This window comes from Nyctereutes procyonoides, unplaced genomic scaffold (assembly GCF_905146905.1).
Source record: "Nyctereutes procyonoides isolate TBG_1078 unplaced genomic scaffold, NYPRO_anot_genome, whole genome shotgun sequence".
Taxonomy (NCBI): domain Eukaryota; kingdom Metazoa; phylum Chordata; class Mammalia; order Carnivora; family Canidae; genus Nyctereutes; species Nyctereutes procyonoides.
Window position 1 is genome coordinate 49,960,766 of NW_026575126.1, and position 14,751 is coordinate 49,975,516.

At 54.6% G+C, this 14,751-nt stretch overlaps 1 protein-coding gene across 1 annotated transcript in view; it reads right to left on the reverse strand.

Annotated features, from left to right (window-relative positions):
• The window catches only part of ABCC6 (ATP binding cassette subfamily C member 6), a 55,146-nt gene that overhangs the window by 16,441 nt on the left and 23,954 nt on the right, over window positions 1-14,751 (reverse strand). Inside the window, exons 13-23 of the mRNA XM_055339518.1 lie at window positions 13,775-13,921; window positions 12,805-12,892; window positions 12,334-12,409; window positions 10,505-10,631; window positions 10,122-10,298; window positions 7,855-8,022; window positions 7,230-7,404; window positions 5,812-5,887; window positions 4,298-4,418; window positions 2,271-2,478; window positions 1,071-1,381 (exon numbers count right to left, since the gene is read on the reverse strand). Coding sequence (XP_055195493.1) covers window positions 1,071-1,381; window positions 2,271-2,478; window positions 4,298-4,418; window positions 5,812-5,887; window positions 7,230-7,404; window positions 7,855-8,022; window positions 10,122-10,298; window positions 10,505-10,631; window positions 12,334-12,409; window positions 12,805-12,892; window positions 13,775-13,921 — 1,674 coding nt within the window. The remainder of the gene's footprint in view (window positions 1-1,070; window positions 1,382-2,270; window positions 2,479-4,297; window positions 4,419-5,811; window positions 5,888-7,229; window positions 7,405-7,854; window positions 8,023-10,121; window positions 10,299-10,504; window positions 10,632-12,333; window positions 12,410-12,804; window positions 12,893-13,774; window positions 13,922-14,751) is intronic.

Sequence of the window (14,751 nt, forward strand, 5' to 3'; positions counted from 1 at the left end):
GCATGACACAGCCTAGCCGGTTGGGGTAGCCATCCCTTTGGTCGCTCTGATTAGCCCAGGGATAAACACATGCCCCGAAGTAGGCAACTCTAATCTTTCCTGGGTCTGACGAACAAATGCCGAGCTGGAGAACAGGTTACTTTGTGCTGGTGTTGCTGAGGGGGATGCTGGGAGCACAGGGTTGCCAGGGGCCATCTGACTTGCCCCCGGAAAGAGAGTTTGTGCAAAGTCAGGCCAAGCAGACTAAAGCCAACAGTTCTTAAACATTAGCGTGCACCAGGGTTACCTGAGGGGTTTGTTAAAACCCAGATTTCTGGGCTCCATTTCCACAATAGCTGAGTCCGTAAGTCTTGGATGGGGCCCGAGAACATGCCTTTCTAACTAGCTTCCGGCTGGTACCGATGCTGCTGTTCTGAGACCACACTTTGAGCCCCATTGAGCAAAGACATGGAGAGACTATACAGCATCCTGGTGACAACTGGCCCACCCTGCACTTTAGGGTCATTAAATTCTATCCTTTTGTTTAAAGCTAATGAAATGGGATGCCTGGGTGGCTCAGCGGATGAAGGTCGGCCTTTGGCTCAGGGCGTGATCCCAGTCCCAGGATCGAGTCCCACACTGGGCCCCCTGCAGGGAGCCTGCTTCTCCCTCTGCCTGTGTCTCTCCCTCTCTGTGTCTCTTATGAATAAATAAATAAAATCTTGAAAAAAATAAAAATAAAGCTAATGAAACAATTTCTCTGGCAACTGGAAGAGTCAAACTTAATGCAGCAGTCTCTGAGACCTTGCAGTGCCTTCGTGCTGTCCAGATAACTGGAAAAGATGAAGCTGATTTCAGCAGCAGCCACAGGACAAAATCTTAGCTATTAAGAACTTTGACGTGGACCATTGGGAGACAGACGAGTATAGGGTGTTGGAAATAAACTGTGGTGTCTCTGCCTCTGGGATTCTTCTAGGGACGGCCCCTGGATGCCCATTGTGCAGAACCTCCTACACAGAATGCTGCCAGAGACAGGGGACTGGATGAGGTGACCTGAGCTGAGCCCCGGAACTTCCTCAATCTCTCCCTACCTGAAACCCAGCATAGAAGACCAGCAGCGGCAGGATGGCCACCATAGCCAGAGGGGTAGCCACTGTCACCACCAGGCTGACCTCCAGGAGTCCAAAGACATAAATCAGCAAGGACCGGAGTTTGTCTGGGATGTCCACATCAACTATGTCTGTCTCTTTGGAGAAGCGATTCAGTAGGTTCCCGATGGGGGTCCGCTCAAAGAAGCCGATGGGAGACCGCATCACATCCCACAGAAGTCTCTGGAAAAGCAGGCTGGATGCCCGGATCCCCCCTAGGAGCACCATGGCCATGGAGGCAAACAGCCCAATGGCTGGGGAGAGAGAGGTATCAGAGCATGAGAGCTGAGACCACCTCCCAACCCTCCATGGTAGACAACTTATGATTTGACCCTCCTGATAATCCCTCAATGGAACCCCCCTGTAGCAGGTTGAATATTATGCCTCCCACCCTCCAAATATATGTCCACCAGGAACCTCAGGATGTGAACTTATTTGGAAATGGGATCTTTGGAGAGGTTTTCAGTGAAAGAGCTTGAGATGATACCACCTTGGATATAGGGTGGCTTCTAAATCCAAAGACATCCAGAGACACAGAGGAGGTGGTGTGAAGACAGGCAAAGACACAACAAGCCAAGGATTGCTGGCCCCCAGCAGAAGCTAGGAGAGAGGCATGGGAGTGTTGCTCCCCCAGAGCCTCTGAGAAGAACCAGTCCTGCTGAGAGCTTGGTTTGGGGGCTTCTGGCTTCAGGGCTGTGAGAGTTAAGTTTCTGTTGTTCTGAGCTCCCAGGTGTGTGGCCATTTGTGTCAGTCCTAGGGAACTCACATGCTCGCTTCCTCCCTGTCTGATCTACGGACTTGGGATGCGGCCAGCTTGCTCCCTGTCTCTGGGGCCGGGCAGATTGGACCCCTGGCCAATCCAAACACTGCAGTTGGCCTGTCCTCACCCCAGTCCTCAGCTGTCCCCAACATCTGGGGGCCAGGATTCTGCATTTGCTGATGAGTCTGGCAGAGACACTGGGGGGCCCAGGAGGGGAGGGATGGGCCATGTCCCCCCCACCCCCAAGCTTTATCTGAAGGATGCATTTGGGCCCAGGAGGTTGGCACAGACGGTCATGAAGGGCAGGGTAAGCCAGGTATGGGCAGGCCAGGGAGCCCTGAGCACCTCAGAGGGAGGCTGGGAGGATGGAGGGCGAGGGGTACCTTGAAGGCAGCCCAGGATCCCGAAGATCGAGCCCCGCAAAGCCGCCTGCGTCTGCCGCCCGTCCACGGTGGGATCGTCCGCCCACAGGCTCAACCAGTAACCATGACAAAAGGAGGCCACTTGCTGGCAGAGGAAGAGGAAGAGAGCGTAGACACAGAGGGGAACACCCACAGCCTGGAAGTAGCTCAGGTACATGGTGGCCTTCACCTGTAGTGCAGGTGGGGGTGGTGGGGGCAGAGGGAGGTGAGGTGGGGAAAGACCAGGTGAGGCTCTCAAAACACATCGGCGGGGCACATGGAACACGATGCAGACCTTACGGGTCCCTCCTCGGGGCCTCCCACCTGGAGTATGTCTCTCCCTCAGCCCCACCGGCCTCCAGGCCCCCTTCCTCTGCAGAACCCTCAGAGGGCCTGTCAGCCGAGAAGGTGACAGGCTGTGGCACTTTCTGGCTTGGGAGTAATTTACTGAACACATCCTGCGGGACCAGCACGTGTCTCTGCCCCCATCAGAATTCCCACCTGACAGATAAGGAAACTGAGGCATGAAGAGGTTAAGATGCTTGCTTTAGGTCCAGCTCCCATGAATCTGAAGTTCTTCATGTGGCTACAGCCAGAGCAAACTTCTGGAAACATCAACCTGACCCCATCTGCTGTTGCTGATCTGCTCATGGCTTTCTCTTGCTCTCAGAAGAAATACCAAACCTCTAGTCTATGTCTCTGACCTTACCTCCTACTCACTGTCTGCTGGTCTTCTGGGATCCCCTTTTTTCCTCTGGCACCCTAAGCTCTTTCTCACGTCAGAGCCCTTGCACCTGTTGTTCCCTCTGCCTGGAATGCTCTCCCCCTGCTCTATCTGAGGCTGGTCTCTTGCTTTATGGCTCAGCTAAGTGTCACTCCTCAGAGCATCTCAACCCAAGTAGGCTCCTTTTTTTTTTTTTTCCAAGTAGGCTCCTGACCCTCTGTTGGCTGGTCCCCATCTCATTGCCCTTCTTTATTTTTTATACCATTTATCATTATCTAGTATCACTTTGCTTGGTAGCCTCATTGTTTGCTGCTTGTCTCCCTTCACTAGTGTGCAGTCTCCACCACAGCATAAACATTGCCTGGCAGTGGGGGTTCTGTAAATGTTTTCTGGGTGGATAAGTGAGTGGATGGTCGGGTGGGATAATGGGTGATTGGGCGAGTGGGTGAATAAATGGGTAGATGGGTGAATGGGAGAATAAATGAGTAAGTCTGTAGTTGAGTGGGTGCATAGGTGAGTTGATGGAAGGATGGGCAAGTGGATGAATGGGTAGATAGATGGAAGATGAGTATATGGATAGGAGGGTGGATGGATGGATAAGTGGGTACAAGGTGGATAGATGGGTGGGTAGGTGGGTGGATAAGTGGGTGCATGGGTAGATAGTTGGGTGGGTGGATGGATGGATAGAGAGTAGGTAGATGGCTAGATAGATGGAAGATGGGTACTGCATGGATAAGTGGGTGGATGGGTAGATGATAGCGGATGGCTGGATGAGTGAATGGGTGGGAGGTTGAGTGAGATGAATAGATCAGCAGGTAGATGGGTAGGTAGATGGATGGGTGAGAAGGAGGGAGGGGGTGAGTAGTGAATGAGAGGAAAGGTAGAGCAACAGGAATGAGTGAGTAGGTAGGTGGGTGGATGGGTGGACAAAACAGCATAGAAGAAAAGAAATAGTACAAGCTGCAGATTCTGGCTCTCCTGGACTTGAGTCCCCGCGTGGTCCCGTGCTAGCTATGAGAACACAGACAAACATTTCCAGACCTCAGTTTCTTCATCCCTAAAATGGAACTATCGCCATCTAATTTTAGGGTGGTTGTGAGCATTAAGAAATATGAAGCACCTCGAGTCTTGCTTGGCACGCAGCAGGTGTTCAATAAAAGTGAGTCTCTCCACTCCCTGCACAGAGCGATACCCGATGGGAGGCCTCGAGCCCTGGGGGGCTAGTGGGGGGTGGGGTGGGGAGCTGTAGCCTTGGATGCAAAGGGGAGGGAGCAGCCGGTGTTACCCTGCCATTCTGTGTGCCGTCCTCTCCTGCTGGCCGTCCTGCCCACTCGGGACCAGCTAGGGGAGCCCCTGTCTGGGCCTCTGAAGTGGTCCCGTCCTTCTCAGGGACTAACTTCATGGACCTGCCATTGAGAGGAAATGAGGACACATCAGGGTCCCTGTCCACGGGCTGTGTGTGTCCAGCCCTCCCGGCCACTGGTCGCCAACGAACCCTGAGGTACGCTCTCCACTCACTCATTCATTCACTCATTCGTTCAACTAGCAGTGCTCCGTCCTCCCTCCTGAGTGCCGTCCCCTACCCCAGAGGCGAGCAAGCCTGTTCTCCTGATGCCGTGTCACTGAATGAGCTTCATGGGTCCAACTTCAGAACTTGTTTTTTCAGAGTTTTTGTTTTGGCTTAAGCTTTGCTACAATCATTCTGCCTCTGCTGTTTACACTCCGATTTGTCATTCCAGGTGGCCAGAGTGTCACTGTCGCACAATTCAATGTTGAGGACTTCTTGTGTGTTCCTTTCATCTATGGATGGGTGGGCTGCCTCAATCTTAAATGCCAATTGCCACCTGCTGACCGTGAAGCCACAGGAGGCTGACTTAGCTGTCTGCCTCAGTTTCTTCAGCTGTAAAATGCGGTTAGTCTCTACAATCAATCATCTACCTATCCATCATTTATTGATCTCTTGTCTATCTATATATTCACCTATGTACATATGTCTATCTGTCTTTCTCTCTCATCTTACGTAGGATTACCATGCACTGTGAAGACAAGTGGGATTGCCCAGTATGTGACCAGGAGCGCTCTGGGAGGCTAGCTGGCATGGGGAGGCATTGAGCCCAGCCTCTACTTGCTCCCAGGGACCAAGGACCCTCAAGATCCCCCTACAGTCCCCCAACTATAGTCACTTAAGCTCACACTTCCTGGTGCCCAGGGGTCTGTTGTTCTGTTTTACAAAATCACTTTCCATAAAAAAGAGAGAGCACCATGTTGGCTGGGTTCCTCGGCTGCAGACAGCCCATAATGAGTCTGGCTACGGCCTATCCAGAGGGGGCCAGAGAAAAGGGGACATCAGGCCTTCTGGTGACCCCCTCACCTATGTGTTCTGGCCTGTGCCAAGTGATCCCATGAGTGTAGACTCAAGCCCTTTGTGTGGCAAGCCTGTCAAAGCATGAGCGACAGGACCAGGCATGTCATTAACAATGGTAAGGATCTTGCATTGCAATCAGCCCTGCCCCTCCCCTGCCATGAGACAACCTGACAAACTGTAAGGCATTCATCATACTTGAGGGCACACTGGTCATTCTATGAACTGGCCACTTGAGGACTTAATCATTGTAGCCAATTGATTATCCAATAGTTTTTGGTGAATTATCCCACAGCTGAGCCCCATGGCAGGTACTCTGGGGGGGTCCAGAATCATCTTGGCTCCCCTTACCCGCCTGAGAGGCAGTTGGTGACACAGCCACCCTGCCTCAGCCTCTGCCCATGCTTCCCTGGCGCTCAGCATCACAGTGGACTCACCTCTCGGGTCCACCTACAGGCTGCTCGCTTCCAGTAGGGCCTCTGGGGTCCTCTGCATTGGTCATGAGTTCTGTTTCTGCAAGGTCAGCAGAGTCCTGTCACGTGATGGGGGTCAGCACTCGGGGTCCAGATGCTGGCTTTGCCACCCAAAGTTGACCATATGGCCTTAACTTGTCTGAGCATCTGTTTCCTTCCATCTGGCTCCTGCAACTTCTCTCAATCGTCCCTGGGATCTTCTGGGAACATTATTCCTTCAATCACTCATTCATTCGTTCATTCATTCACTCACTCACTCAGCAGATATAATGGCACACCTGCTATGAACTTGGGGCTAGAAAAACAGTAGCAAACACTGTACACAGCAAACTGCCCCAGGTTCCCCCCAGCAGCCCTGTCCAAGCAATTCCTTGTTCCTGGAATGTTCTTTTCTAGGTGACTCCCACCCAACCTCAGAGTCACCTCCCCCAGGGGGGAACCTCCCTCTGACTGTCGCCCAGACCAGGCGGGTTCCGTCTCCAAGCTCCAGGATGGTGACATGGTGAGGCAACACTTGGGATTTTTACCAGGGTGGGCCAATGCTCAACAGATGTTTCCTGGCAAGGCAGACCCTGGGGTTGGGGCACCTGGCTGTGCATCCTTGCTTTGTCATAGTGTCATGGGGAATGTGGGGGTGAAGGACAGCATCCTGCCTACTAATGAAAAAGCACATACTCTGGAGTCAGGCTGCTTGGGTTCAAATCCCATTACCACCATTTAGAGGCCATGTAAGCTTGGGCTAGTTCCTTCACTTCTGGGCCTTGGTTTTCCCATCTGTAAAATGGAGGTAAAGATGGCCCCGACCTCACAGGGGCATTGGGATGATTAAATGAGCTAATGCTTGGAAGGTGCCACTCCACTGTGGGGGAGCTCACATCGGTGGCTTCACTTCCAATGCATGGTCATCTTTCCAGCACGTGCTGTGTTTTCTGGTTATTAGAAGCCCCACCTAGCGCGTCGTGGGCCTTCTGGCCTCTAGCCACCAAGTGACCATCTCGCTCAGCCTCTGTAGCAGTTAGGAACATAGGCTTCAGATATGAACATACCTGAGTTCTAATCCTGTGACCTTGGAAAATCGAATTGTCTTTGCCCAGTTTGCTCATCAGTAACATGGCAGCAATGACTGCATGTGCCTCATGGGCATGTTGCGAAGATCTAATGAAATAATCACTGCACTTAGCACAGTCCCCGGTTCAGAGAAGGTGACACTGGCTCTAACTGAGGGGATAGGTGGCCTCTTCAGAGAGCTGTCTGCTTCCAGGCCTGGGCCACCATGAAGGCTGTGGCCAGAGCATTCCAGCCACGCCAGTGGGATCCTTGGAGCCTTCTCCCCAAGGGTGGCAGGAGCCAGGGCCAGAGAACCGGCCAAGCCTAGCTAGTACCTCCATCTCCTCTGTCTCCTGGCTGTCTGGCTGCATCCAGAAGACCCACCAGGGCCCCATTCCTGTGCAGAAGCTCCTGGTAGGGACCCATCTCTGCAATGGCTCCATCTTCCAGCACCACGATCCAATCAGCTTGGGGCAGGACATGGAGCGCATGGGTCACGAGAATCCGTGTCTGGGCAGGGAAGGGGTGAGTCACACTCACATGTATGACCAGTCCTCCAGAGCCAGGGGTTGGGGGGGAAGTGTCAGGCAGTGTCCTGGGGCTCAGGGTGGAGAGAGCCCCCTTTCTTGTACTCCCACCCTCTTTCTCCACATCCCAGTAGAGAAATAGAGGGTCTCCTTCAAACTGTGTCTTGGAACAAGAAGACACACAGGCTCCACCTGAACCTGGATCTGGCCAGTGACCTGAGGGAGAGGAGCCTCATCCCAGACCCAAAAGCAAGAACAAACTGCTGTTGTAAGCCACTGTGATTGGGGGTTGCTTGTCAAGCAGCATCAGCAGAGCAAAAGCTGACTATTACAGAGGAAGGAGAGCCTCGAGGAGAGCGGTGGTGAGACAGACTGGGGTCAGGTCCTCCCCTGCCCCTGCCCTGTGGCCTTTGACACGTTTTCCCAAACTTACCGTTCCGTGGAGCAGCCCGCCAGGCCCGATGACCTGGTTAAAGATGCACTGGCCAACGTGGGCATCCAGGGCCGCCAGGGGGTCATCCAGCAGGTACACAGCGGCCTTGCTGTACACGGCCCGGGCCAGGCTCAGCCGCTGCTTCTGGCCCCCAGACAGATTCATGCCCTGTGGCCACAGGAGGGGGCAGGGGCCTGGGTGTAACACCTGCTCATCAGAGTGAAGGCCAATTCACTCTGCATGTCCCCCCAGGGCCACCTCCCAGCTTCCGACACTTGCTGTCAAGCCAGCATCCCCCTCAGCCTCTGCCCAGCCTCGCTTCCCCCTTTCCAGCCAGGCTTCCTGGAGGCGGTGGCTGCACACTCCACACCTACATCTTCTCCTCCCAGCCACTACTCCCTTGAGTCTGGCTCGTGTTCTCATTTCTCTACCGTATGATACCTCATTCCTCAGGGACACCAGTCATCTCTCTGTTGTACAACCCAGTGCTAGCCTGTCAGTCCTTATTTTCATTCATTCATTAATTCATTCCACTCACATTTTCCCCATGGCTATGATACACTCTGTTTTCTAGGCTCCGGGGATACAGCAATGAACAAGAGCCAGTCCCTGCTCTCATGGAGGGCACTCTTACACTCTAACAAGGGTGAGGTGAGAGACACATAATCAATAAATAAACAAGTAAAAATACATCACCTATGGGAAGGTGTTACATGCTCTGAAGAATAATAAAGCAGCATTAGTGTGTTTGCTGAACCAGCATGAACCCCAGACAGGGCTGCTGTGTGGAGCAAGGTCGTCAGGTAAGGCCTCTCCACTAAGGGGACATTTGAGTTGAGACCTAACAGACGTGAGGGATGAGGCATGTGGACCTGTGGGAAAGAGCTTTACAAGCAGAAAGAATAGCAGGTGCAAAGGCCCTGAGGTAGGAATGTGCTCTGGGTGTTTAATGAATATCATGGAGATCCACGTGGCTGGAGTGAAACAGGGAACGGGGGATCACGGAGAGGAGATGGGGTCAGGGAGGTAAGAGGGGCTAGACCTTGAGAAGCCTTGTTGCTGACTATCAGGACTTTGGCTTTGACTCTGAGGGTGATGGGAAGACCTTGGAAGATTCCAAGCAGAGGAAGGATGTGCTCTGTCCTACATTTGAACAGAATCCCTTTAGCTGCTGCACTGGCATTGGCCTATCCAGTGTGAGGACAGAGAGAAGCAGGGCAGCCACATGGGAGGGAGAACTGATGGGGGATGATACCAGAACACTCCTGGAAGGTGGACCCAACAGGATTTGCTGATGGATCAGATGTATGCGTGTATGGAAAAGAGGAAAATCAAGGATGACACCAAGGTTTGGGATCTGAGCTCTGGAGGGATGGAGTTCCAGGCAGTGGGGATGGTGAGTTTTGGGGGCACACGGATTCCGTTGAGGATGTGACAGTGGGACACAGGTGGAGGGCAGCAGGCACTCCTTCCTCCTGAAACACCCTCCCCTGGCTTCCAGGTGCCCATCCTCCTCGCTGGACACTCCTCAGCCACCCGTCGGGGCTCAACCCACACAGGGGCTTCTCCAGACCTTCTCCTGGGCCCTGTCTTCTCACCAGGAAACCCACTCATTTCCTTATTAGCAGCTCCTACCTTTGCACTCTCAACTGCCACCTGGGGGTGGGGGGGCAAACTTGTTCTGCAAGGGGCCGGACGGTAACTAGTTTAACTCTGGTCTCTAAGACCACTGCTCACCTCTGCCCCCGTCATGCAAAAGCAGCCTTGGACTGTCCGGTAGATGAATGGGCATGGCTGTGTCCCCGAAGACCCCATTTACAAAACTCTCGGTGGATTGGATCTGACCCGTGGGTCACAGTTTGCTGAGCCCTGCCCAGTCCGCAGCTCCAGGTGCGTCTGTCCAGTCTATGGGACATCTCTGCCCCAGACCCTTGGGTGAGGCCCAGAGAGGGGAAGCTCTTTGACCAGAGTCACCCAGAAAGGCAGGGCAGGACGGGAGCCTAGGTCTCCTGACTCCCAGCAGCCGAGGGCCCCTCACCCCCAGTCCCTGCCACGCCCCTGCTTTTGTCTCTATTTGCAACCATTTGCCCATTAAGCACTATTTATTGTGCTCTTCCTCTGGGTTTGGCCCTGAGCCAGGCCCTGTGTCTGCCCCATTTCTCTGCTCCCCTGTCTTGTCCCTCCCACCACGTGGCCCACAGGCCAGGGAGGCCAACGGCCCCCAGCTCCAATGACTGCCTGTGGCAAGAAGGCCCCGAGACCCTCACCTGCTCCCCAATTTTGGTGTGGACCCCTGCAGGGAAGCCGCTCACGTCTGGCCACAGGGCACAGGCCTCCAGAACTGTCTCCAGCCACAGCGGGTCCAGCTTCTGCCTGAAGCACACGTTCTCTACCACGGACGTGTTCTGGACCCAGGCCTCCTGGGGCACGTAAGCCACGGAACCCTAAAATGCAACTCACTTTGGCCATTAAAAGGCTGATAGGGATGGAGGTAGGAGCGGTTTTGGAGAGGTAGGAGGAGCAGGGAGGAGCCGGGAGGAAGGAGGCAGGTGAAGCTCTGGAGGAGGGGGCAGGAGTGGGGGAATGGGAAGGAGCCAGAGGGCTTTTAGGATGGGGAACATTCTAGCACACAGGCAGGGGGAAGCCTCACCTTGATGCTCACAGATCCCTCCACCTTTGACAGCTCCCCAAGGAGGGCAGAGAGCAGGGAGGACTTCCCTGCCCCCACGGCACCTACGACAGCCAGCAGCCGGCCCTGGGGCACAGTGAGGTTTATCCTGGCAACACAGGAGGGACATGTCCCTGGGTTGGGCCCAGCCTGAGTCTGTGCAGGGCTGCACCCCGGACAGAGCCAGCCTTTCCCGATGGTGACGCGGCCCGAGGTCCCCCTGAGTAAGTGTGGAGCAGCGTGGCCCCTCGCAGTCCTCGTCTGGCTACTGGAGCAGCCCTCCTGCCCCACACATGTGCATGTGCATCTCCACCCATGCGCCCTCCCACAGCGCACACGTATAATGCACATGTTCATTACACCACATACACACATGCACACAGCCTCCCACAAGGGCACACGCACATGCACACTACATACATGTGCAAACGTGAGCACACACGCCGACATGCGTGCACACGAATAATGGATGCACATGCACATTTACACAAACACTGCACCTTTTCTAACATACACATACCTGTAGGTGCACATATGAACGCCTGCATACACGTATGTACACACACACAGTTTAGTGTGGCAGGAGGGTACACCAGCCTTGCCTCTTGTCTAGGGTATTGCCATAGGCTGCCCACCGCTTGCACTCTGCCCCTGCCCACGTGCTGTAGCCCACCCTCCACGCCGTGGCTGGAGGGACCTGTTAAACCCACCTGGGATTGTAACACACTCTTGCTCAAACCCTCCAGTACTTCTCATTTCACTCTGGATCAAAGTTAAAGTCCCAACAATTCATGAAGGACCCCTAACCTCCTACGGCTCTGTCTCTTGGCTGCTCTGCCTCGGCCACACGGACCTCCAGTTCCTCAAAAACAGGAGGCCAGTGGTCCTCAAGTAGGAGGGATTGTGCCCTCTGGCTCCCAAGGGTCATTTGTCACATCCGCTGGGGGTTGCTGCTAGAAGCTAGAGGGTAGCTACTGGTGGTCCTGCTGAACATCCTACGATGCACAGCACAGTACCTACAACAGAGAAGTCTCCAGCTCTAAGTGTCAGTGCTGCTGAGGTTGAGGAACCTTGGTGAGACACACTCCTGCCTCAGGACCTTTGTACTTGCTGCTTCCACCGCCTAGAAAGCTCCTCTCCCAGACACTTGCAAGGCTCCTTCCTTCCCTTTACTGTGACCTTACTACACATGCCTCTCCCCCGGCATCACCCCCTCCCCCTGATTTCTCACTGATGGGCCCCCATCCGGATGTCAGCCCCAAGAGAGCAAGTCCCTTGTTTCTTTTCTTCACTCTGCCCCCCAGGCATCCAGCAGGGACTGGCACATAGCAAGCATTTAATAAAGACTGCAGAGTGGCTGAATGATAATGGACATAAATACTGCCCAGCGTATCTCTCTCCCTTCTTACGGGAGTGTTGGGGTTGGCTAGAGGTTTTCTGTCACAAAGACCCAGCCAACATTGGGGGCTGGAGGTGGCAGTGACCTGGAACACAGGAAGGAGAGAAGCAGACACAGCTGATGAGGCCAGGCCTCTCTTGGTGTCACCTCCGCCAGCCTGGGGAGCAGGCGGGTGTCTCCTGCCTGGCCTGGGGGGGTTCGGATTCCCTGTTCCTCCATCTCCCGGAGCCTTGCTTCCCCAGAACTCTGCCAAGGCCACCTCTTCCAATGTCCCTGACAGCCCCAGTGCAGACGGACCCGCCTCCGGTGCCAGGCTGGAGACCTGTGCTGTCTGTCGTGTGGGAAGCTGCTGGAGCCTCTGCATCTTCCTCCTGCCCGTGGCAAGGGAGTCACCAGGGAAGCCCTTCTATACCTGCGCAGGCAGGGCGTGCCTTCCCGGGACCAGGCGAAGGTGCCGTCGCGCACACGGATGCAGGTCTCCCCAGCAGCTGCGGGGCAGAAGCGGGTCACCCAGACAAGCCCTGCCTGCTGAGTCTCATCATGCAACTGTGCCCCTCACCTCTCCGATTTTATTTCTATCTCAAGGAACACCTTGCCAGGTTTATCTCCCTGACTTGGTGCACGAGGGCAAGGACCCTGTCATTTAGAGGGTTTGCGGCTGTACGCCCAGGGTGGCACACAGGAGGTGCCCGTGAATGAGTGGGGAAAGTAGCCTCCGCATCTGTCCCCATGTTACATGGCAGCCAGCCCAATCCGCAGGTGCCATCCTGTCACCAGCAGCCCCCCAGCTGGGGACCCTGGCATTTGGTCGCTGGGCTCCAGGAGCGCAGTGGGTCCCCTCACCCCTTCCATAGCCCCGCCCCCTGGCCAACTCTGCACTCACAGCATCTGGAAGGACTTAAGTCCACAGCCCCAAGGTCCAGTTCTTCCAGGCAGAGGAAGGCGGCCAGACGGTCAAAGGACACTCGGGCCTGGGGGAACCAAATCTCCGGGTCACTGGTGCCCAAAGAGCCAAAAAGAGGACTCGGGCTTCAGGTGTCTGGTGCCTCAGGATGTGGAAAGGCTTCTGGTGTCCCAAGCCCAAGGCACCGGCAAGGCCTTAGCACACAGCTTTCCAGGTCACGGGAAACTGTGCATGGAGGTGGTGATGATGATGGTGACAGTGACCTCCTGGCTACTCTCCCCTAACTAGCATAATAGGGACAATCGGGCGGCCATCCTGCATGCAGATGAGGCCCAGGAGGAGGATGGTGGCTTTTCCAAGGAGGTCAGCAGACCATTATCAGAAATGGATCCAGACTTGGTTCACCTAGGGCGGCCGTGTGGGTAGGGACGCCTCAGCCTGGTATCATCTTGCCATCACCTCCATCACGGCACAGTGGGCATGGACACGGGAAGGGAAGAGAATCGAAATAAAGACGCTTTGTACAAGAAGGGAGACAGAACACGAGGGACTCCGAACTCTGGGAGACGAACTGGGGGTGGTGGAAGAGGAGGTGGGTGGGGGGTGGGGGTGACTGGGTGACGGGTGCTGAGGTGGGCACTTGACGGGATGAGCACTGGGTGTTGTTCTATATGTTGGCAAATTGAACACCAATAAAAAATAAATTTATAAAAAATAAAACTAAAAAATAAAACCTATTATATCTTAATTCAAAAAAAAAAAAAAAAGAGAAGGGAGTGGGAATGCTGGCACATCCTGTATCCTCTGCCTCTCCGTTTCCCTGCCTCTTCCTCCCTCCCCCCATCCATCCTCCTCCTCTGCGGGCAGTGTGGGGGTGCATGGAGGTGGGGCCGTGCTGCTACACCCCTGCCTGTCAGCTCCCAGCTGGCCTCCCCGTGCCCTGCCTCACCTGGACCACAGAGTTGATGGAGAAGGGCATGAAAACCTGAGCCTTGTTGAGGATGGTGAGGACCGTGAGGGTCACAAAGGCTTTCTCAGCATCCATGGCGTTCTCCTCGGCCACCAGCGTATGGACAGCAAACACAACCAGTGCGACCTGGGGGACAGGTGGAGTGAGGGGGACAATGAGCTGGGGGCATGGCCCGGGAAGCTGAGTGAGCGAGACATGTCTGGAGGCCTGCGTGGCCAAACTCGCTCCATCCTCCCCTCGCCCGAAATTCTGCTAGCGCCCCATGCCTCATTTCAAGTTCATGCAGCTGTGTAGGTGTCACCAAAAATATGAGTGTATTGGTGAAGGGACTTGTGTGTGCAGCCCCCGTTCGAGGACCAGAAATTCTTGGTTGCAGACATCTAGGGATACCGTGCATTTGATCTTGGTAGCATTTGGGAGGTTCTAGACATGTGGGGCACTTGTGTTTCTAGAACACTTTGGAGATGACCCGAGGTTGCAGCTATCGTCTGCACCCGAGGGCAGGGCGGTGGGCGTTGGTGGCATCTGTGGCTCTGGAGTCCCTAGGGGGTAGTTCAGTTCTAGGTGTTGGAGATGTTTCAGTTCTAGGTGTCACTTAGTGTGATGACCTGATGGTCGCTTGGTGTGATGGTGACTCAGTGATCCTGTCTGGGGAGCTCTCATGGTTCTGAGTGGTGGTCCTGGTGGTTCTGAGTGTTGCTACTGTTGGTGACACCCCCCAGGATCAGGGTGGGGGGAGGTTCTAATCCTTCTGGGAATAGGTGTTGAGGCCCACCTGCCACCAGCCTTGAATATCTTATGAAGAGTTTGCATTGTTTATTTATTTGTGGGCACTGAGTCATTGCAGGTTTGTTGGTAGCAGTGTGACTGCAGTCAGAGCCATGCTTTAGGAAGGCCGATGCGGCAGCAATGGAGGACAGGACAGACATTGTGCCCAGTGCAGGGCCACTGCAGCC